The 22,796-nt window shown below is 45.1% G+C and overlaps 1 protein-coding gene across 1 annotated transcript in view; it reads left to right on the top strand.

The window, feature by feature from the left end:
• Nucleotides 1–1,278: 1,278 nt before the first annotated feature.
• NUGGC (nuclear GTPase, germinal center associated) overlaps nucleotides 1,279–22,796 on the top strand; it is a 48,427-nt gene continuing 26,909 nt past the window's right edge. The window contains exons 1-8 of the mRNA XM_082616378.1: nucleotides 1,279–1,359; nucleotides 7,853–7,940; nucleotides 11,669–11,773; nucleotides 12,381–12,489; nucleotides 13,518–13,740; nucleotides 14,209–14,439; nucleotides 17,196–17,405; nucleotides 22,251–22,426. Of these exons, the coding sequence (XP_082472504.1) occupies nucleotides 7,898–7,940; nucleotides 11,669–11,773; nucleotides 12,381–12,489; nucleotides 13,518–13,740; nucleotides 14,209–14,439; nucleotides 17,196–17,405; nucleotides 22,251–22,426 (1,097 nt within the window). The 5' untranslated portion in view covers nucleotides 1,279–1,359; nucleotides 7,853–7,897. The remainder of the gene's footprint in view (nucleotides 1,360–7,852; nucleotides 7,941–11,668; nucleotides 11,774–12,380; nucleotides 12,490–13,517; nucleotides 13,741–14,208; nucleotides 14,440–17,195; nucleotides 17,406–22,250; nucleotides 22,427–22,796) is intronic.

Raw genomic sequence — 22,796 nt, 5'->3', positions numbered from 1 at the left:
TGATTAAGAATACAGTTACCTGTCGAAGCAGAGAAACAGCCAGTAGAGGGAGAGCTCAGCACATATGTCATGAATATAGGGTATGATTTTGCCCAGAGATAAGTAGAAGATCCAACACTAACGATGTTATTCACGCTGATTTTCTTTGTTTTGAACTTTATATTGGTATTTCTATGGTTTTCTTATGGATAAGGCAGCCATCTTGCTAAAAGTTCAAAGCAATTTTTAAGACCACATTCTTTTTGATCTTTTTGCTTTCTGAATCCCCACTTTGGACTAAAAACATACCTACAGTTACCGAGGGTTATCCTAGTAATGACTGACTCTGTCTTTGAAGGTCAAACACTACCTGAAGCTGCAGGTTAAAAAACATATTTTTCCCCTGTACTTGATGTGATTGTTTGGGTTGTCAGATATAGCAATGTGGAGTAGGTTCTGCTTTCTTCTCCTGGACAACGTTTTAAAAATACTTGTTTGGGGCTTCCCTGGTGACAAAGTGGTTGAGAGTCCACCTGCCGATGCAAGGGACACGGCTTCGTGCCCCGGTTTGGGAGGATCCCACATGCTGCAGAGCGGCTGGGCCCGTGAGCCATGGCCGCTGAGCCTGTGCTCCGCAACGGGAGACGCCACAACAGTGAGAGGCCTGCGTACCGCAAAAAAAAATAAAAATAAAAATAAAAATAATGAAAAATAAAAATACTTGTTTTTCTGTTTTGTTTTTAAAATATGGATGTAAAATTTAAGTTCCAGAAAGAGTTATTTAAAACTATATGACACTCATTTCTACAATCAAACAATCCAATGTTGTTTGGGTTTTGGTAAATTTCAAGACTGTGTATCAAGAATCAGTTTATCTTCATCATCTCATATTATCCATCTCTCCCAGTTGTCTTGTATTTGGCAGGGGGCGGGGGGAGGGGAATGAGTACTTTGTCTCTCTTGGGATGGGGGCATTTTTCCTCTCTTGCTCATGTAAGTCAGATCCATCTGAATAATTCTCATCCTCAAAGAAAGAATGCTGCAGGATGGATCCTGCAATCTATTTGGAAGGGAAAAATGACTAACCTGTAGGGATAGGGCAGAGAAGAAAGACTATATAAGAGCCCCAGTTCACATACAATTTAAGTTTAAATGAAAGAGGCAAATAGCATGAATCAATTTCTGAGGGAGGAAGTCATCATAAATAGCCCTCTGATGACAAATTAGTTTCACTTCTGCTTATTTGTAAATGTGGCTTTGTGACTGTGGCTACAAAGGGCTCTATATCCCGGCTGGTTCCACATACCGACACCAAGGCAAAGAAGCTGCCACTGTCTTGTTTTTGGAATCCTGGAGCTGAAGCAGAAAAAGTAACATCTGGTAAGTTGTTTCTCTTATGCAATTTATGCTGTAACTTATGGTTGATTAAAAAAAATAGCTTTAGGGCTTCCCTGGTGGCGCAGTGGTTGAGAGTCCGCCTGCCGACGCAGGGGACGCGGGTTCGTGCCCCGGTCTGGGAGGATCCCACATGCCGTGGAGCGGCTGGGCCCGTGAGCCACAGCCGCTGAGCCTGCACGTCCGGAGCCTGTGCTCCGCAACGAGAGAGGCCACAAGAGTGAGAGGCCCAGGTACCGCGCCCCCACCCCCCCCCAAAAAAAAAGCTTTAGATTTATAGAAGAATTGAGATGACAGTACAGAGAGTTCTCATAGAACCCACAACCAGTCTCCCCTCTTATCTTACATTCGTATGATGCATTTATTATCATTAATGAACCAACATTTATAATATTATTATTAACTAAAGGCTATCTTTATTCAGATTTTCTTAGCTCTTACCTAATGTCCTTTTTCTGTTTTAGGATCCCATCCAAGACACCATATTACATTTAGTTGTCATGTCTCCTTAGGCTCCTCTTGGCTGTGACCTTGTTTTTGATGACCTTGACAGTTTTGAGGAGTCCTGGTCAGACATTCTGTAGGGCTCACCTCTATTGAGAGTTGTCCTTTTTTTCTCAGGATTAGACTGGAGTTATGGGTTTAGGGAGGAAGATTACAGAGTTGAAAGTCTCATTAACTTTGGCAAGTTTGAGGAAGCAATATGAGAGGATTCAAGTTCATTTCCTTAGAACCCGATAAAGTACGTAATGAAAATATCTGCTTATTTTACTGACCTATTCGCCTGGGGGAGAAGGATGGAGGCATGTCATCCCAATGCCTTCTCTACTGTATCTGCCTCCCATGGCTGTGCTTCTAATGTTGCACACATTTGCTGATGCATTAATGCTCAAAGCAGAACTCTTTTCCTTTGGGGGTTTGAAAGCCCTTGTTTCACTTTTGCCTCTAAGCTAATGTGTTTAAATTGTTCCTTTGGAATGTACCTAGTTTGGAAGAACAGTGCAATGTCCAATAAAGTGGCTAGGAAATTTTGCCAACACCAAAGGTATTTAAGATTTAAAAACAGAAAGGAGATAAATCCTAAACGTCATCAACATTCCATCGTTTTATTAAGAATCTCCTCCTTGCCCTTATTTCATTCTTCAGCTACCTCCCTGTGAGAAGGGGACAAGACTCTACTAAGTGCATAGAACCCTCCAGGTGACTGGTCAATGGGGACAAGAATGGGGGTGTCAGTTTATCATTAAGGTGGCATCCGTTCCCCCCAAAATAAATAGACTTTGCCTTGGTAAATATTAGTACTGATTTCGTGTTTAACTGTCTTCACCAAATATTTTGAAAGACAATAACATTTGTACAGATGCATAAGTGTCTGTAGACCAACTATGCATGCAAGGTCACATTTAGTCCCCACAATGAACTCCAGACATAAGTTGTTTTTTTTTTTTCTTTTTTTTTTTTGAAGTACGTGGGCCTCTCACTGTTGTGGCCTCTCCCGTTGTGGATGGAGCACAGGCTCCAGACGCGCAAGCTCAGTGGCCATGGCTCACGGGTTCAGCCGCTCCGCAGCATGTGGGATCTTCCCAGACCGGGGCACGAACCCGCGTTCCCTGCATCGGCAAGCGGACTCTCAACCACTGAGCCACCAGGGAAGCCCCTCAGACATAAGTATTTTTAATTCTCATTTTTTACGTGGATAAACTGAGGCTCAGAGAGATTAAGTGATTTGTTCAGTGTTACAGTGAAATACCAGAGCAATCTCCAAATCCAGGCATTCTAACTCCAAAACCTGAGTACTTCCCACGACACCACTCCCAGTCTGGAATATAAGCTCTGGGTGTGGGCACACCTTGCCCATTTTCTTCCCTGATGTGTCCCCAACACCTATAACAGTGCCTGGCACACAGTCGACACTCAACAGATATTTATTGAATGAATGAATATAATTCCTGCCATTATTAATGACATGCTTCATTCATTCAACAAATATTTATTCAGTGTTTACTGAGCACTGAGCACTTCCCACATTTGTTAAAAGTGGGGAACAAACCAATGTTAATGATCAAAATGCCCCTTCAGGGCACTTTGCTAATTGAAGCATTTTCATTTTTTCCTATCAGTGTTACCTTGGGATGGCGGGTAGGGGACAGAAATGAAAGGAAAATGAGAATCGTGTTGGGAGGGGTTAATGGGAAGCAAGGGAAGGTGGGATGAGATTCTGACTAAAGGAGGAGAAGAAACCTGGACGCTTGTCATTCTTAATAAATACGTGCAGTTTGCCTCGGACGCGGACGGAAGGCAATGAAATGTACTACTCGTCCCACACCTCACCACACACGTACGCATGCGCGTGCGCACATACACACCCCGCACACAGTCTGGCTTGTTTTCTTCTGAGGGCATTGAAGAATTCGCAGACAGTAGCTTCAGCTGGAGTCCCTAAGCACAATTTTTATCAAGTTCCCACTCTCCCCGCTACTCAACAGCCTTCACTCCCCCGAATGCCTTCATCATGCATTAGAGGGGGCCCCTCATTTGTGGGCACTGTTCCCTCATTCTCCTGCTCTTAAGCTCCGGAGACTTTGTTTAAATAGTACCACTCAGAGGCTGCTTGGTGGAATGAAGAGAACACGGAACTTGGACTCACTACGTTACCTTGGACAAGTCCCTTCCCCTCTCTGGGCCTCAGTGTCCAAATCTGTAGAAGGGGCTCAAGAACATTATTTAATTCCACTACATGAAGCTGTTCTAGTATAGGAGTGACCATGGCATTTGTGTCGCCTCTGTTATGTTCTCTTAAGAAAAAAGGCAGTAAGCAAACACAAACAGAAGGAAAGGAGAGCAAGAGAAGCAAGAAAAAGTGTCAACAGTCACAAGTATTTGACAGGAAACTGGTTCTGTGCAACCTTCCCACTTCTAGATAAATATGCAGAGAGTCTCATTTGAAAGATGCTATTCTTAGGCTCAGTGCACATGAATGCAAATAAGTACTAAGGGAAAAACTTAACTGTTAACCACACAGTTGAAATACAAGTGAAATAAACCACACATAAAAAGCTCGTCCGTGTGAGCAATACATTTGGACGTTTTCAATTGCTTCTCTACAGAAACAAATTTTCACAAAATATACCATTGTTGCTACCTCTCTTTGGTGGAAAGTGGAGCCCAACATAATTTGAGGAAGGACTATGGGTCTTTTGCTCTTCACAGCAAAATGAACCTGAAATGACCATAATCTCAGCTGTGCTGCTTGTGATGACACAAGAGCCCTCGTTATCGGTACAGTCTTGGTTTCCATGGCAAATGACATTTCAAAATAAGAACTTAATCCTTTTGGCTCCCAACTAAATCAGAGAACATTCGCACCTTGAGGACTAGTTCAATTTATAGATGGGAAAGCTAAGGCCCAGAGTGGTACAATGATGGGTCTCAAGTCCTATGGCTCCTTTGATTTTGGCAAAGCCAGAACTGGAAACTGCCACACTTGATTTCCAGCTTAATGTCCTTCCCACCATATCATTTAGTTTAACTCAATGGCTATAGACTGAGAGGCTATACCACACTATCTCCTATTAATCGATATGTTTGTCTATAGGTTTTCCTTTGTAAGTGCCTGGCATTTATTTCATTCTGTCTCTTCAGCCTTTTAGTAAACGATCCCTTTCCATTTTCCAGTGTCTTCGTTTTATCAATCAAATGGTCCCTTTCTGCTAGTGTTGGAACATTGGCAGAAGGAATAAATGAAGCAGAACTCACCACAACCACAACTCAAATAATTTCCAGTTTCTCCAAATTTCAGTTAGGGGTCACACACTACTCCTATACTGGTACCATAGATGCTTTATAGTGGGAGGCTCATGGTTTGGTGTCTGCATTGCAAGCAGCTAAACCCAATCTAACCCCAGACAGTTACATGCCAATAACCCTTGCTGGCCACTGTGCACTGTTGATTTAATCAGTAAAGTCCTGTGACCCTGGGGAGCCCAAACCACTGCCCATATTCTAGAATTTGGTGAACACGTCTGCTTGTACTCCAAGTCCTCTTCCGTCTTGGATTGAAGGGCCCTAATCTCAGTGTTCAAATGGTGGTAACACTTATCAACTTGTTAGTTCTTTGGGGCTTCATCCGGCTTCTCTATCTGTTCCTGGCATTTGACTAGCAGAAGAAGCTGGCCTGAAGGTCTACAGTGGATCTGTCCCCTGGGAGGACCACACATGTTGTTTTGTTTCCAGTGCCCATTGTGATATGATGCCTAGCATTTTGTGTGACTATGGCTCATGGAGCTGCTGTCTTCAGAGAACAACAGATCTCTTTCTGAGGAGCAATTCCCAGTTCCTCATCTAAAGTTGATGACTTTACCATATTTTTCCCTCCTAACTCACCTAGGTTTTGATGTGGTTTAGCATTTCTAACTCAGCATTTCCAATCAGGAAACTCTCATGAATTTTAGTGACCTCATAGAGCCCTCCCACCACCAGCTTTACTGGTGACCATTTCAAGCAAGAACACAGCATCTTGGGATTTAAAGAAGCCTTAAAATCCATCTAGTCCAATGCTATTATGCGGTTGCTCTACCAGTAAAGGTTTAGACACCTCTGGGGCAGAAAATTTGTTACATTCCATTTTGGACAACTCTGACGACCAGAGAATGTTCATCAAAAATGTGCTTTCTTATACTTTACACGTAGTGGATCTAGTTCTCCCTGCTTGGGACCACTGAAAACATGCATTGTCCGTCTTTTATATGCAGCGCTAAGGTCAAGTATTTGAAGACCACTATGAAGTCCTCTCCCTGTCTTCTGCCTTAGCCTGTGTCTTCCCTTCCTCAAGCTAAGCATTCTCAGTTCCTATGGAGCAGTCCTATCAAAATGAATTTGATTTTAAAACATCCTTTGCTATAGAATCTCATAAAAAGCTTCCCACCACTATTTCATTCATTCAGTCATTCAGCATTATTGTCAGTCATTGCACTTCATGATAGAAATGCAGCGTTGAAATCAATGCAGCCATGACCTAAAACAGCTCATGGTTCAGTAAAGAGGAAGAGACATAAAGGAAGCATAGCAAGCATCACAGCACAGATGTCCTTGGAGCAGTGGTGACACAAGAAGGGAATGAATGGGAATTGGGACACAGTTGCACAGAGGAAATACTCAAACCAGATCTTGAAGAAAGAATAGGAATTCACCAGGAAGAAGAGGGGAAGGGTACCCTACACAGAAGCACATTTCTTCTTAGATTCCCTGCCTCGGAGGACCGTAAGGAGTTTGGGGTGGTCCGAGAGGGAGCCTCAAGATGAAGAATGGAGAGACGCGGAGCTCTAGTGAAGGCTCAGGAACTTGTACGTAGTACGGTTCACCCCACATTCAACAAACACCCACCAAGTACAGAAACCATTTGTTTGGTTTGATACCCATGATCCAAACTAAGAGTAAGAGGCTCTTTCGACGGATGAGTGGTGATTTTCGTTTGGGGATAATACGTAAACGAGGCACCGTTTCCACAACCAACGGCCTGTGGGTCTAGTCGGGGTTGACAGGTCAGGTGGGCTTTTGCATATTTCAGAAGGGCTGGTGACTCTCTGCTTTTGAATTACGCGGCTGAGTGATCCAAATAGCAACATCAGAAGTGGAGAAGAAGCACAGATGCCCCCCAACTTGTTTCCCTCAGATTCTCCTCAACGTGTGGGGACAAAGAAACTCCAGGGGAGCAGGGCCCACTGTTCTGAGCCTTTACGGACCCACTTCTCCCTCTGTGCCCAACCCTGTGTGCCCGGGACTAGAGACAGGTTGGATCTGGCACTGCTTTTGGAGGGGCTTCTCCTTCTCTCCGCCCACCCCACCACCCGCAGATGCCCCATAAGGCAGAGCTGCTCATAGCCCCCAGTAGGGGTGTCTTCCTGACTGAAGTGGTGGGTAGGCTGGTGAGGAAGATCCAGAGACCCTAGTTGTTGCACCTCTCCTCCCCCACTCAGGGCAACTCCAGGGGGCCCCAGGAGTATCAAATATTCCATCCAACTCCCAGACACTTGCTGAGACCTCCTGGGACTCGACATCCCTGGCAAAGGAGTTCAAGGGTTACCTGATGGGGGCGCCGATGTCTCCCAAAGCAGCAAAGCTATAAAACTTCACCTTCAAGGGTCTGGTCACTAGAGGTTTATTCTCTTTTCAGAGTGAGTTGCCTTAAAGATCTCAGGTCTTTTCAGTTTAAAGTTCTACGAATACAACTACTGTTGAAAACCAATAGTCAAACATGGATTTTTGTCATATTTAAACCAATGTGTAGTGAAGTAGCTGTTGTGATGGATTTGAAAATAAGTTAGAATGGCCACCACCCTTTAGAAGCTTGGGGTCTACCTGGGGTGACAAAGCGTAAGCAAAATTACATGTTATTCTTGGTTTTTCGCTTTGTATTTACAATTTCTGCAGTCTACCCCTCCCACCTCCACCCTTGTACTTTGTGTGCATTTTTTTTCAGGCTGATGCTCTAAGTGGACAAAAGCAGGTGATTACACAACAGGAAATGGCAGAAGCTGAAGATTTTGTGGGTCAGGAGCCACAGCCAGGTAACATCCCTACCATATCACCTGATGAAATGAATGGGAACTATTTACCATTATATAATCAAGGGCAAATGAGCTGAGACTGTATTGAACTATAGTCATTGTTCCTTGCTCTTTATTCAGAAGCTGCTTTCTCACGACACATTTTTAACAGTGAATGAACATCAATTATTTCAAGAACAACTAAAATATCCCATTCATAGTACAGTGAGTTGTCTGACCAGCAATTACATTTGTGCTCCCCCCTCCTTTAAAAGAAGGTCCCAGGAAACCATCTTGGGTTTTCTGAGGGTAGCGCTCTCAGAACGGGCAAGGTGAGCCCCTGGAATCACTGCAGCTGCTTTCCTTAGAAGAAGAGCTGTAGGGTGAACAACACTGGAGTCCGTGAGCGTGGCCCCCCTTCCTAGAAGGCTGGGTGTAGGGCCCCCAGAGACAAGGAGGGAACCTTCCCTCGAAGATGCAGGGGAGTAACCCCTATGTGCAGAAAGCAGGGTGTATCACATCCTCTGTGTTTTGAGAACTGAAGAGGAAAAATTGCTTCACTCCTGGGGATGAATTCCTTTAAGGGCAAGGGATCAGTGTTTCTGGGTCCGTGGGGGTAGTGCTAGCATCTGAAACGTGGCTGGGCATGAAAACTGAAGGAACTGCAACTTTGGGGACCCCTTGGTTGAGGTCAGCCCTGAAGGCGTGGGGCGCTCTGCTGGGAAGATCTGCGGCAGGTTCTGGCAACGGTCTGGATCAACACAGAGCCTGTATTGAGAGCAGTTGTCAAAAGCGACACCTTGTGGCAATAAGAAGCAACAGCAGCAGAGACTAAGGTAGACTTCTTTGGATCGCTGGTACTCACACCCCTCTGCTCTTTCTTCGAATAAATCAGTGTAAAATGCTGGAAAAGGCGAGGGAGCGCTTGAGCAATTACAGGGAAGAATGAATGTGGCCAGTTCACACCAATTCATTCCGGTTCCAGTTTATATAAAACCACTACCCTTAAGTGGTTTAGATCCCAGATGAAGTACTTTTTCCTTTCCACGTGGTTTTTCATTTTAGAAGTTGAAGAAAAAGTTTAAAACCTTGCTGTTTTATCTGACTTCTCAGCGTTTGCTTTAGTTGAGAAATACGCTTCCAAACTTTGATCAGATTAATTGCCAGTCTTTACAAAATTGAAATAAAGGCCAAGGTACACGGGCTGTATTGAGACTCTTTCGTACATGTGGCTAAGATACTGTGCAAACGTTGCTTACACAAAAGAGTTCCCGAGTTACAGAGTCAAGATCAAGGCCCTCCATCCTTTTACTTTCTTTCCACGGGCAGGGTGGAAACACACTGGAATTCCAAGACACCGTTAACAACATGTACTAAATTGTTCTTCAGCTGGCTGCTGGCCGCTGGCCTAGGGGCCCAAATTGCATGTTGGTTTGGCTTTGTTTTTTTTTTTTTTAATGGTTAAAAATTATTTGCTTTATTTTGTTAAAACTTATTGGCAGATTTTCTAGAAGTTCACTTGATAGCTTCAGTCATGACATATTTATAACTCTAAATGTTTTTCTGTTCCACACTCTGGGATCATGGATAAAACAGAAGAATAAGTTATAAACATCGTCCACGATATTAAACCATACTGTATAACAATTTAAGGTATTAAGACAGTAATTGTGCATCCAAACACATTGCATTTGTAGTTTGCATCCTTGGCTTTTTGTTCTCGCTCTGTCATTTGCTAGCTCTGTGCCTGTTATAGCAAGTCACGTGATCTCTCTGGAACTCTACATCTCAATTCATACATAGTTTACATGGTTTTCCAGTGTAAAATCCTGTGAGTCTGTCACACCCACCCCCTACTATCAATATCTAGGTTCAAAAGTTTAACCTACAGTGTATTCCCTTACTTAAGCTAAATTATTAAAGTTAGCTATTGATATTTGCATATTATAATCAAATAATCTGGGGACTTTGGAAAACCTTATCTGGCTCCACTTTTTTTTAACTTTTTTATATTGGAGTATAGCTGATTAACAATGTTGTGTTAGTTTCAGGGGTACAGCACAGTGATTCAGTTATACATATACATGTATCTATTCTTTTTCAAATTCTTTTTTCCCATTTAGGTTGTTACGTAAGATTGAGCAGAGTTCTCTGTGCTGTACAGTAGGTCCTTGTTGGTTGTCCATTTTAAATACAGCAGTGGGTACATGTCCATCCCAAACTCCCTAACTAGTGGCATGTTTTTCTTTCTTCTTTGCACATTCCACTCCGGCATAGCCACTGAGCCAGCAACCACTTGGTTGTTTCTAAGGCAGTCCTTAGACTGAGCCAGGATAACTTCTTTGAGAGGAGCTCACTCGTAAAGTTAGAATGTCTGAGAGAGAGGGTCTAAGGACAAGTTCTCTCAACTCCTTGTCACTGTGTGAGCATGAGGGCGCAGAGATTCGGGCTTTGGCAGACAGCTCAGCCTGTGCTGCAGTACTCTGTGGGGTGTAAACTGGCTCCAGAACACAGCAGAATCTCTGCTGGAAGATGCCAGGCCGAGGCCGCCTGAGTTATCTGGGAGACCCGCGTCTGCAGGCCAGTGGCAGAGGCTGGGCCTTCTGCTCAGGTTGCCACCCTGGGTCCCTGGGCGAAACTCCCTCTCTGTGGTTCTTGAAGAAATATGAACCCTGTGTCATGTTCGGTTTGGAGGCCTCCCGCCCTTTTATGAGCTTAGAGAGTATGACTCTTGGGGTCACCTGTTTTTCCAGGTCGCCTCATGGCCGTTTCCTAAGGCCCACGCCAGCCCCAGGGCACCGGGTTAGAACCATTTCCAACAATCTTGACTCCAAAGATCCACCTACTGCCCCTTTCTAACCAGGTGAATCCTGCCAGGCGGGGGTGTTGTCTAAAATTCACCCAAACACACAGTTTTGCTTACACCCTTTCCTGAGGTTTATGGACCCTTCCAGTTCTTCACTTCATAACTGATGGAAGCCACTAAAGTGAATAAATCTCTGCAGAACTACAGAGATTTTCTTCTTGGCAATTTTTTTTTCTTGCCCACGTAAGGAAGCAGCTGCTAATGTCTTTCAGTGAGGAAGCGGGGGGAAAGCCCCCCAATTTAATCTCTGAAGGATGTCCAGTGAGAGGGCACCCTCCAAAACTCTTGTATTACTTATATTGATATTTTTGTCAGCAGACTCATTTTACAGATGAAGAAACTGAGGCTCTAGGAGAAGAAGAGATTTGCTGTGGTCACGTGGCCTGCTATTTCCTCTGATTCTGCTCCCAATCAATTTCCCTGTTTGAAAAGATCTCCCAGGGACCTTTCTCCACCCCACGCTGAGCCGTCTTGTGCTTCTCTTTACACTCTTGGCATTTGGTGAAGAATATCGAGCCATTTTGTCTTCTCAGCATTCCCAAACAGGAACTTTTCACGTCATTTCAACTTATCTTCTGGGGAATTACGTTGGACTCTGCGTTTTGGAACTAGATGCAGAGTCCTGGGACTCTGGGAATCAGGAATGGCCTAATAGGGCTGCTTCTAAAATGAGCTCACAGACATCCAGGGCTGGCAGGGGTCCTCCTAGACTCTTTGGGTTTGTGTATCGATAGAGGTCAGGCAAACACAGTGACCCCTGAACAACGCAGGGATTAGAGCACCCACCCTGTTTCAAAGTCAAAAATCTGCATATAGTTTAAAGGTCAACTGTATACTATGCCCCCAAGACCTATAATTTTATATAACCTCTGTTTATCTCTAGTTGATGATGATTTCTTTAAAGAACCAATGAAAAAAAGAAGACGGTCAGATCGAGACCAGCGGTTCCGAGCGTTTCCCTCTGCGGAACAAAGTGCCCTTAAGGAATGTGAGTGCCATGAAAGGGCTGTGCCACTTGTTTTAATGTGGCTCTGTTCTTTTCCAAATGTGTTAACATGCTCAAAGGAAGAGAAGGTTACATTCAGAGCAGGATGGAACATCTCCGAATGATCCCGATCCAAAAAAGGAGGCCTCCTAGTCTCTGCAGAGACAATGTAATATGACAGTTCATCTCTCAGAATCTTGATAGGAGGCTTGTTGCAAAAATAATCTCTTCTTGATTAGAACTGTGAATGAAAATGGTTGTTTTGGTTCTTTCATGGGTATTTATATGATGTCCTTGCTTTTTTTTTCCTTTTATGACCACAGGAGAGAAGAATCTAGAAGGGCTACAGCCCATGGTGAAGCATATGCTGACTTCTGTTACACTGAGCCTCAGAGCAGGCTGGCTTCATGGGATGCGCTCATGATCAATGATTGCTCTCCCACAAGCTATTATCTCTTATGTCAGATAACTTGTTCTCTTGTTTAATTGGCTTTTCATTTCTTTTTTTTTTTCTCCTTTCTCTGTAATATTGAGCAGATTCCTCTTGTGGAGACCAAGTACTTGATCCCTGCCAGGTACATCCCGGCTAATACATCTCTATTGATTCCAGATGAAAAACTGGAGTCACGGACCAGAAGGGTTTTGAGCAACACTTACCAGAAACTCATTCAGTCTGTATTCCTGGATGACAACATCCCTAATGGTGTCAAGTACCTCATGTGAGTCTGACATCAGCTACCATCAGATCTTACTTGGATGTATTTCCTTAGGTGGTGGTAGGTGCTTTTCTCCAACAATGAAAGGGAATTTTCAATTAAAAACTAAGCAAAGAAAGCCAACAAGTTCTGTGGCTATGAGCCATTATTGTTATTTCCGATAGTTAGCATTCATTGAGCTGTCACTGCTGCTAGGTGATCTGCTAGATACTTTATATATATCAAATTTCATTTAATTGTCCCAATACCCCCTATAAAGTAGGAGCCATTACTATCACCCACATTTTGCAGAAATTGAGGCTCTGAGAGGCCAAGACATTGACCAAGGTCACACGGTTGGTAAGTGAAAGGGCCTGGAATCCAGCCCAGGCTGTGGAACTCTGAGCCTGTGCCCTCAGTGGCCTGTGCCCAGCTGACTAGAAGGACTTGAGTGGTGTCAAGGCTTCATCTCTTGCCCAGTAAGAGCAGTACGGGGGCCTCTCACTGTTGTGGCCTCTCCCGTTGCGGAGCACAGGCTCCGGACGCGCAGGCTCAGCGGCCATGGCTCAGGGGCCCAGCCGCTCCGCGGCATGTGGGATCTTCCCGGGCCGGGGCATGAACCCGTGTCCCCTGCATCGGCAGGCAGACTCTCAACCACTGCGCCACCAGGGAAGCCCCCAGGGGGGCCCCCAGTAAGACTCTTAATGTTGCTCCTAATAACACTTCACCTCTGCATAAACTTTATTTCTAAGATCAAGACTATGTCATTTCCATGGAACACAAACAAGGAGACCTCACATCTATATAGACATTGTAGAGTTTGTGTAGAATTATCATTACCAAGTATTTTTGCATAATCTCGTTTGATCCTCATGACAACTCTGTAAAGTAAACAGGGATGAATATTCCCCTTTGACCAGGGAGAGAACAGAGATTCAGAAAGATGCGGTGACTTGCCCAGGTTTAGAACTCAGTTGCTTTGTGTTCTGTTCTGATGATCTCCCTACTATTCTTCAATGACCGTGGCAATGGGCATTTTTAAATTGATCTAGAAACAGGCTTCTTGCCTTGATTGAAAAACCATCATTGGACCCAATCTACATTGGATTATTTGGAAGCACTGGGGCTGGGAAGAGCTCCCTGATCAATGCCATCATCCAGCAAGCCATGTTTCTGCCAGTGTCTGGAGAAAGTATATGTACATCATGTATTGTTCAAGTGAGCTCAGGCTGCTGTGAGCAGTATGAAGCCAGAATCCACCTACTCTCAGACCAGGTAAGTGTTGCCTTCCTCCCTCCCTCCCTCCCTCCCTCCCTGTTATCCTCCCTCTCTCCCTCCTTTCCTTCCTCCTTCCTTCTCTTTCTTCCTTCTTCCTTTTCTTTCCTTCCTGCCCTCTCTCAGAGACTAACATTATGCTCCTTGTAAATAGAGCTCACGTCTTCGTTAAACGAAAAGAACACAGTACAGAATGAGAAAGTCCAACAGAACAAGATGGGGGTTCTAGTGGGTCCTGTCTCAGCTCTCTATGGGACTTTGGGCAGGACGTTTCCCTCTTTGGGTTCCTGTTTCCTCATGGACAAAACAAGGGGGTTGGATTAGATGATCCCTGACGGGATTAGGTGATTTTAGATTTCCTGGGTGTGCAGCCCCCTGCCCTCCACAGGGACGATGGATTTCTCTCTTTGTCAGTGTCTTCTGTATCTGTGTCCTGGGGGGCTTTGGCCCCCCACTCTGCCTTGGCAGGAGTGGAAGGAGGAGCTGAAGAACTTGACAAAACTCCTGCACAGGCCTGAGGAGCTGGGCAGAGAAGAAGAGGATGCCTGGGACAGGGGTGATGCAGTGGAGGAAGCCATGTGGAAGCTACAAATGGTTTATGGAAACGGGGTGGAAAGGAAGAGCTATGAGGAGTTACTAAGGGCAAAGCCCAAAGGAAAGATCCCCACCTCCAGAGTCATCACCCTCAAGGCGGAAGAGGTGGGTTCAGGATGTCTTTATTTTTTCATGAGTCTCAAGGATAACAGTTGAATCCATTTAGGGGATTTGCACAAGGCACAGTGTTCTTATTGGAAATAAGTTGATACCAAAATCAGAAGTATCCATGAGAAAGTGGTTTTTCATTATTTATGGCTGTCAAATGGGAATTTTTAGTGTCTGAATGGGGAGTTTTTGTTCACAGGAAAGACTATTTACAGTTACTTGAAGATTAATTAAGGATGATTTGGTGGCAAATAATTTAAAAAATAAGCCCAATTTTTAATGGCTTAAACAAATAGGGATTTATTCGTTTTCTCACATAAGGAGTCTGGGGGCAGTTGGGTCTGTGGGTTGGTTCAGTGATTCTACCATGGCCGCATCCCTCTGGTTCCACCGACCTTCCACATCTGTTGCCTCATTGTAACAAAATTGCTACTGAAGTGCTGGACTTCACAGCTAGCTTCATGGAAGGAAGAAATAGATAAAAAGGTGGCACCAACCACATCTCCTCTTTCACTGGGAAGTAAAAGCTTTCCTAGAAACACACCCAACAAATTTCCATGTAGACTTTCTTGTTCAGAACTGAGTCACATGGCCTTTCTGAGCTGAAGGAGGGTCTAGAAAAAACAAGAAGCAGACGTGTCAAGATTGGCTGGGACCAATCTCAATCCACTGCCTTCCCAAATAAACAACTAGTCAGGATGCTGCTGGTGCCGGTGAAGGGCAGGATGGATACTGGATGTGCACCTAGTCGAACAATGCCCTCCTCATTTTTATGATCAATATTCATTTTATTTAAATTGAAATTCGATTTTAAATTAAACCAGAATACACGGGCAACTAATATGTAATTTATTAATGTTGTACATTAAAAAACCTGGTGTTTCTTGCATCTTAAAATTCACCTTTAGTATATTGTTATTCTGTTTGTAAATCTGGCAATTTTTGTATAAAACAAGAACAATTACTTACACTTGTTCTAAAATTTAATGTTCAATTATCTCCTAAGTTTACCATAGAAAAGCCTCCTTTAAAAGTTACTGCTACTTACATAATTGATCAACATGTCTTTTTATAGTTCAAATTTAATATATTTGATTCTTTCAAAAAAATTCAAATACTTGACCAGGCATACTTAGAAGTCAAATGAATTAAACCTTTCAAGGCATTTAGCTCTTATATATCTAGAAAATGGAACAAATGTAGTAGCCATTTCTTATATTTAAATGGCTATTATAGTTAAAACTCATTATGCTCCTAATATTTAAAACATAGACCGAGCATGTCCAAAGAAACATAATGATGATAAAACTGGTTACTTTATCTGAATACACATAACTTACACCAAGATATCAATATAATATTCATTTCTTCACTACTCTGTATTTAGAAATATCCCTTCCCGGTGTTACGAATTTACCCATTGAAACATGAGGAACAGAATTAACATCCCTATGAATGAGGGCACAAATTCAGAGTTTGGGCCAGGGATTGTAGGCTGGGGTGAGGGAATCTGAGTTTCCCTCCCAGAATGACTCACCTCCACCAGTTTATTGAGTGGAGCCCTCTTCTTATAGAAAGCCCATGCTTTTTCTTTTATGTTGCTCTTTTTGTATCTCCTTTATTTTTTAATCAAAATATCTTTTTTTTTTTTTTTTTTTTTTTTTTTTTGCGGTACGCGGGCCTCTCACTGTTGTGGCCTCTCCCCTTGCGGAGCACAGGCTCCGGACGCGCAGGCTCAGCAGCCATGGCTCACGGGCCCAGCGGCTCCGCAGCATGTGGGATCTTCCCGGACCGGGGCACGAACCCGTGTCCCCTGCATCGGCAGGCGGACTCTCTACCACTGCACCACCAGGGAAGCCCTAATGAAAATATCTTAAAGAAATTTTATCATTTCCTCTTTCACAATTTCTTGTGATTTGATTAGAATTGATGAAAGCTCTTACTCCCTACCCTGCAATTAAATCAGATTGCAACAAATCCTCTGACTTAATCTCAACTCTCTTAAGAATTTACTTTATCTTTCTTTCAGGACCATTCTGTAGATATTTATTAACAATGACCACCGTGCATCCCAAATCTTCTGTCCCCTGAAGTATCCCATAGAGATTTGCTGCCATACACAGTTGCTGGCATGAAGATGTCCTTGTACCAAGATATGTTTCGTGAAAAACAGTAGGCTGAGAGTGATTCCCCATCTCACCCACCATCATTAAAACATCCTGGAAATGCCTATGTGTCAATATATTTTTTGGCACTTGGAAAATAAATGTTTAAAATCTTTTTGAAGATCAACTTCAGTTTTCAATCTGGAAAATATGGTCACCATCTCACTATCCATTTTCCACAGTCAGGGCTTTCTGGTAATGAACATTTCACATTAACCATGTGGGAAGAATCCTCTCTCTCTCACATTTAGAATATTGCATATGACTTCCATTAATTTTAGAACTGGAATGGAATTTAGAAGATACACGCATTATCTGGTGAAGCTATAACTTTCCTGAAGCCCTGTTCTAACTGACTTTGTTTTCTGCATCTGTCAGTTAAGGAGCTTGAACTTCCTGATCTCCAGCGTCCTTTCTGCTTCTGAGTCTAGACCCTTCCAGGCTGGAGCTGAGGTCTCCTGGTGCCTGTTGCCCAGGTGCTGCTTTTCACATTTCTCAGTGGACCTTCGATGAACCTGAGTCACAGCCCATTCAGGGTGGACGTTCTGGGAGACTGTCTGGTGTGTGTGACCTGTCCCTCTTCCTCAGGCAGGAGAGCTGTCTTTCAAGCTGGACCCCTACATCCGGACTCAGAGGAGAGGCTGGGATGAAGGATCAGCTGAGACACAAATCTGGCCCTTGATCAAACTGGTGGAAGTGACTCTTCCCAGATCGGAGCTGATTCCAGAAGGGGTTGTACTGGTGGACATTCCGGGCACAGGCGACTTCAACAGCAAGAGGGACGAGATGTGGAGAAAGGTGATCCTCTCTCATGTGGCTTTGCTCCCTCTCCCCTCAGCTCCAGCACCCTTTCTAAAGCAGCAAAGAATGCTCTGCTTCCCGCTTACAGGATTTTATGAGCTCATCGGAGTTAAATTCTTCCACGTTCTAAGCCTCTGGGCAATGGCAGGATATGGTTGGCCAGAGAAATTGGGGAGGGAGGAATCATGAGTATGTGACAGATGAAAAGGGCCAGCAATAAAGTTGTCCAAGAGTGAGCAGAGGAAACAGGATGGAGCAGGAGAGGGAGGCCCAGATTTGGGTACAAAGCAGAGAAGCCAATAGCCACGCTCCAAGGAACCAGGAGGCTGCTCCCGTGTTTGGTTGTAGGGAAGAGAAACTCACTAAAGCAAATCCCAAGTCAAGAAGGGTTAATCAAAAGGCTATCAAAGGATCTCACGAGACACAGCCAGGCCCCAGGACCATGTATCAGGCTGGAAGCAGCTATTTTCTTGCTCATCCTCTGCCTGGTCTCTTGTGACCCTGTTTCTCTTTGTGCATCTGTCTGCAGAGTCCTGCTTCTCCCTTAGCCATTAGCGCCCACGTTGTGGAACAGGACCACCTTAGCTGCGTCTCTGAATGACACTGCTGTTCCTGTGCCTGTCACTGTCTGACTATAGTCTCTATGTCTTTTAGTTCAAACTCCTCAGAAGGAAAATCTGATCAATTACCGCCCAGCTAAGGATCAACTCTCTCTGGATTAAGTATCCATCCCTAGTGTAGTCAGGTGTGCCTGAAGGGGGTCGTTGAGATGAAAGTAGGTAGGAGTTCAATTCTCAGCAAATGGAGCATAAGCTGATCGGGGCACCCCGCCCCCAGATGTGTCTTCAGCCAGAGAGTTAAGCACTAGGGCAGTTGGAGCTGCACCTAGTGATTTGAGGCTGGGGGATTTTTAAGAATTTATCTCTTTGTTAATTTGCTTTCTGTTCATCAAACACATACAGTATGTAAGACTATGTGCTAAGCCCTGAGGATGCAAAGATTATAGCTAATAATAATAATAATGCTAGCTGAGCTAATTTTATAGCTAGTAACCCATGCAAGAAGGCTCAAGAGCCTCTCTGCTGTCAACCTCTACTATATCCTACATGATAAACAACACAAAATGAAGAGTGAATGAACAGATACAGAACGTGACCTTTTATGTTAAGAAGCGTGTGTGTGTGTGTAATGTTTGCAAATGCACAGCAAAAGTCAGATCCTGCCTTCTGGTAAGATACATACCCAACTGTTAACAGCAGTTTCTGTGTTTCCTGCCGCTCTTTACTACAGACACCTCTGTATTGTTTGTATATTTTGCCTGAACGTGTATTATCCTTAAAACTAAAAAGACGAAAACAAAGTAAAACAATGTTAATGCGAAGCAGAGACTTCCCTCAAGGGGCTTAGAGTCTACTAGGAGAAATGAAACAGGCAGATGACTAAATACGTGGCAGAAAATGATGTAAGAGAAGCACCGGGAGCTATGAGCTCTCAAAAATCAAAATCACCTCCCACCAGAGAGCTCATTCCTTCAACAAACAGCCACTGAGCATCTACTCAATTTTATAATAGGCTCTGGATGGACAGAGACAAAGTCCTTGCCCTTGGAAGGCTCATAGTCCAGAAGGGAATGAAATACACTAATGAACAAAGCCCATTACTTAAAAATGAAAGCACAAGGTGATGACTTCCTTTGGGAGGGGGGTGAGGCTTCAGAGTGGACACAGATGCTCAGCCTCCACCAGGTAGAGGAGGCAGGTGGGAGTGGGACCCTGAGCACTGTTTCAGGCCGGAGGGCAGCACTGGCAGAACCCAGAGGGCTGAGGGCGTGGGGGAAGCATGGAGAGAGGCGCGGAAGCCAAGCCTGGGAAAGGTGGGGTGGGCTTTAATACCATGCTTCCTGGGGAAGTTCGAGGGACAGAAGGGATTCGGGTGAGTGAGAGAGAAAGAAAGGGCGTCTTAGAAGGAGCTCAGGAGCGCAGGGTGGGAGGGAACACGGGGCACAGGACCAGAGCCAGAAGGGACTGGGAAGGAGGGCCAGTGTCCGTGAGTCACGATCAGTGCCGTGGCCGTCGAGAAACTCACTGCGGGCCCACTGCTTCTCTGTTATAGGTAGACTTTAAATTCAGCAGATTTGCACTAAATGAATGACTGTGGGCCGGCGGGGGAGCTTTGTGACTGTGGTTTCCAGTAACGATCAGGATGACAGCTTACAGATAATCAGCCTGTGCCCTGATTTTACAGATAAGGAAATGGAGGCTCAGAGATGGGAAGTCATTTGCCCAAGACCACACAGCTACTGAGTGGCAGAATTTGAACCAGAGAGCAGGTTCCTGCCTTCCCAGCTGAGGCTCTGTCTCTCACCCCCCAGGACATCCCCAAACAGTTCTTCAAGGTGGAGGCAGTCCCAGCATCCTTCACCCTTGGTGGTCTGCTCAGGCCTGGCCGGGAGAGCCTTTGTTTCTGCAGGGTTTCAGCTCTTGGAGCGGAATTGCCAACCTCCTCTAGTTCCAGGCCAGTCCGAGGGAGCGACAGCCCGAGGAGGTGGCCGGCCTCTCTCACAGGATGGAGCCATGGCTGCTGCCAGTTCAGATACACTGGACAGCTTATCAGAGGCCGCTCAGAACAGAGGAGCTCTGAGGAGGTGGGGCTGAAGCGAAGTGACGGCTCCCAGCCTGCTCCGCTTGGTCGCAGTTCCCCTCCGTGCTTGTGGTTTTGTGATATCCTCTCCTGAGAAGTTACTAAAGACTCCCCTCCTTCCAGGGAGAACAGAACATGATGCCTCTCCCCCACCTCCCCAGCTGCCTAGCAGTACCTTCCCTACACTAGAACCATGAAGCGCTCAGATGTCCCCATGCTGCCTGAGTCACCTGACCTCTTGCAGGCCCATTCTCATTGTGGGAAGGGAGGAGGGCGGCGATGGCAGGGGGCCATCCTACCCACTCCCAAATCCAGTGGCTCTTGTCTTATAGATCGGCTTTTTTCTGGTGTTTTCTGTGACTCTAATTTTGCCAAATCCTGGCAGTCGGGAGCTTTGTGTAGGGCCTGAAATTTAACCACTGCAACCTTTATGATTGCAGTTCTCTTCTCTTTTAATACACATTTATGAAGCATCTGTAGTTTACCAGGACCAGGGGAATATAAAAGTGAAAGAGGCCCTGCCCTAGAGGAGGAGCTCCATCTTCCACAGCCTGATGGAATAATCTGAAGCATCCCTAAATTGGTTATAATTTGGGAAGTGGGAGGGAGCGATTGGTTTTATTTTCCTGCCCGAAGTTGAGTCCATCCATGTAGGGGAGGAAGTTCAGGACCCATAATTGTGTGGCCTTAAGCTGATCCTTTGCCTCTCGGGGGCCTGTTATGTACCTTCTTTATAAAACAATGAAGTTTGTTTGACTCTTGAGATGGATGCTTTCATAACAATGATCCGTGAAGCCAAGAGTTTCATGGGCAGAGGGTGCGGGACACAGAGCAGGTGGGGACTCCAAACCCTCCACCCCCAATTCAACTATAGCAGTTCTATTTTTAAAAATCAAGTTTGGCAATTGGAATTCTTCCTAAGATTTCATTTGAAAAAGGCTCCACCATTAAAAACATGTTTGAAACCCCCTGCTCTAGATCAAGCTTTCTCAGACTCAGCTCTTTTGACATTCTGGGTCCAGCGAATTCTTTGTTGTAGGGGCCCGACCTGGGCATTGCAGGCTGTTTAGCAGCCTCCGTGGCCTTTACCCACACTAGTGTCCCCTCAAGTCAAAACGGCTAAAAATGTCTCCAGACATTGCCAAGCAGCATCTGGGGTATAGAATCTCCACTAGTTAAGAACCATTAGTATAAAGCAAATAATGATTTAATTAGCAATTCGCAAACTTGTCACAGCTTTTTGTACAAAGTGCTGTTCTGAGGAACCATAAACAAACTCAGTCCTGGCGTTGGACCAGCTTTTCATTTATATGGCGAGATAAGATGAGTGAAACAATACAGTCAGAGAAATGTCACAAGGCAACACACTATTGCTTGTCACATGAAAGTTGCATATTAGCTAAAGCAATACATATGTGATCAATGAGTAGGTTGCAGTTTCAGGTTCATTGGCGTTTGCAACTTGAATCACACGGTTTCTGGCTCCCTGCTGCCACCTGGTGGTAGTATGCTGAATATGCAGGGGCAGCCAGACATCAAAATGATGCCCTGTGGTGACAGCTTTGGGGTAGATCATGACCAGGACTAGCTCTGGAAGAACAATAATTTTCCCTAGAGGACAGCTGAGGTAAATCAAGCCCGTGATGGATCTGGAACTGGAGGTCTGATTTCTTGAATTCTATCAATGACTACTGCCCCAAACATCTCTGAAGCCTCTACTATGGGCCAAGTACTGTGCTTGAGGTGATGTGGATTCCAAGCTGAAAGGTGCAGCCCCTTCCCATCCGGTACCTCACAGTCTGGGTGAAGAGGGGGAGAGGGGTATAGAGTGCCGACTGTGTACAATAGTTCTGCCTGAGAAGTACTGTGGCACGTAAGTCCAGGTGCTGTGGGATGCAGAGGTGGAGGTGGCCAACCGAGCCTCAGGTGGCCCTTGGCAGTCTCAGATGGCAAATGGAGGTCAAGCAGAGGTCACGGCAAGGGCAAAGGCCCCAAGAGATAGATGAGCAATTTACATCCCAGGAAGTGTAAGAAGCTCGTATGGCTGGTGCCTAAAAGAATGTGGTAGGGAGGGATGAGAGGTGGGGATGGAGAGAGAGTCATGGCAGAGCATCGAGACAGACATGGTACATTAAGGAAGCACATGCTCTACAACCGAGGCACCATCTATGTTCTTAAACATGCTGTGGTCATGTTTCACAGACCATTGATAAATGCTCAGTGATCTGGCTGATCACTGACATTGAAAGAGTTTCTGGAGGGAGAGCCCATGAAGACCTTCTGAACGAGACCATCAAAGCGTGCCAAAGGGGGTTCTGCAGGGACATGGCCCTGGTGGTTACCAAGACCGACAAGCTCCACTTGCCGGAATATCTAAGGTACCGTGCTGGGCTTACAGGGATGCGGGCTTTCCTCCATGGGTCCTGACTGCCGTAATTATGGTAACAACAGAGCTTTGACTCATGGGCATTGCGGACTCAGGGAAGTGACCACTGGGGATAAAAGAGAAGTCTGGGTGATTTCCTGGGACATCAGGACCCTTGGGTAGGTGGTCTTGGGAATCTTCCAGAGCAGCCGCTTAACGCCCGACAGGCTGTGCTCTACACAGCTCCAGGGGCGCCACTCAGGTGTCTGAGACGCAAAGAGCAGCTCCTGGCATTCTACAGAGTGGTGGACCTGCCTGTCCCCCCAGATATGGGAAGTGTAGACGCCCCACAGCTAGTGGGCACTTCCTATAACACCGTCTGG

The sequence above is a fragment of the Mesoplodon mirus genome (genome assembly GCF_964341445.2).
Source record: "Mesoplodon mirus genome assembly, chromosome: 1".
NCBI lineage: Eukaryota > Metazoa > Chordata > Mammalia > Artiodactyla > Ziphiidae > Mesoplodon > Mesoplodon mirus.
Note: the sequence above shows the minus strand (reverse complement) of the source record. Positions and strands in the feature narration are given on the sequence as shown.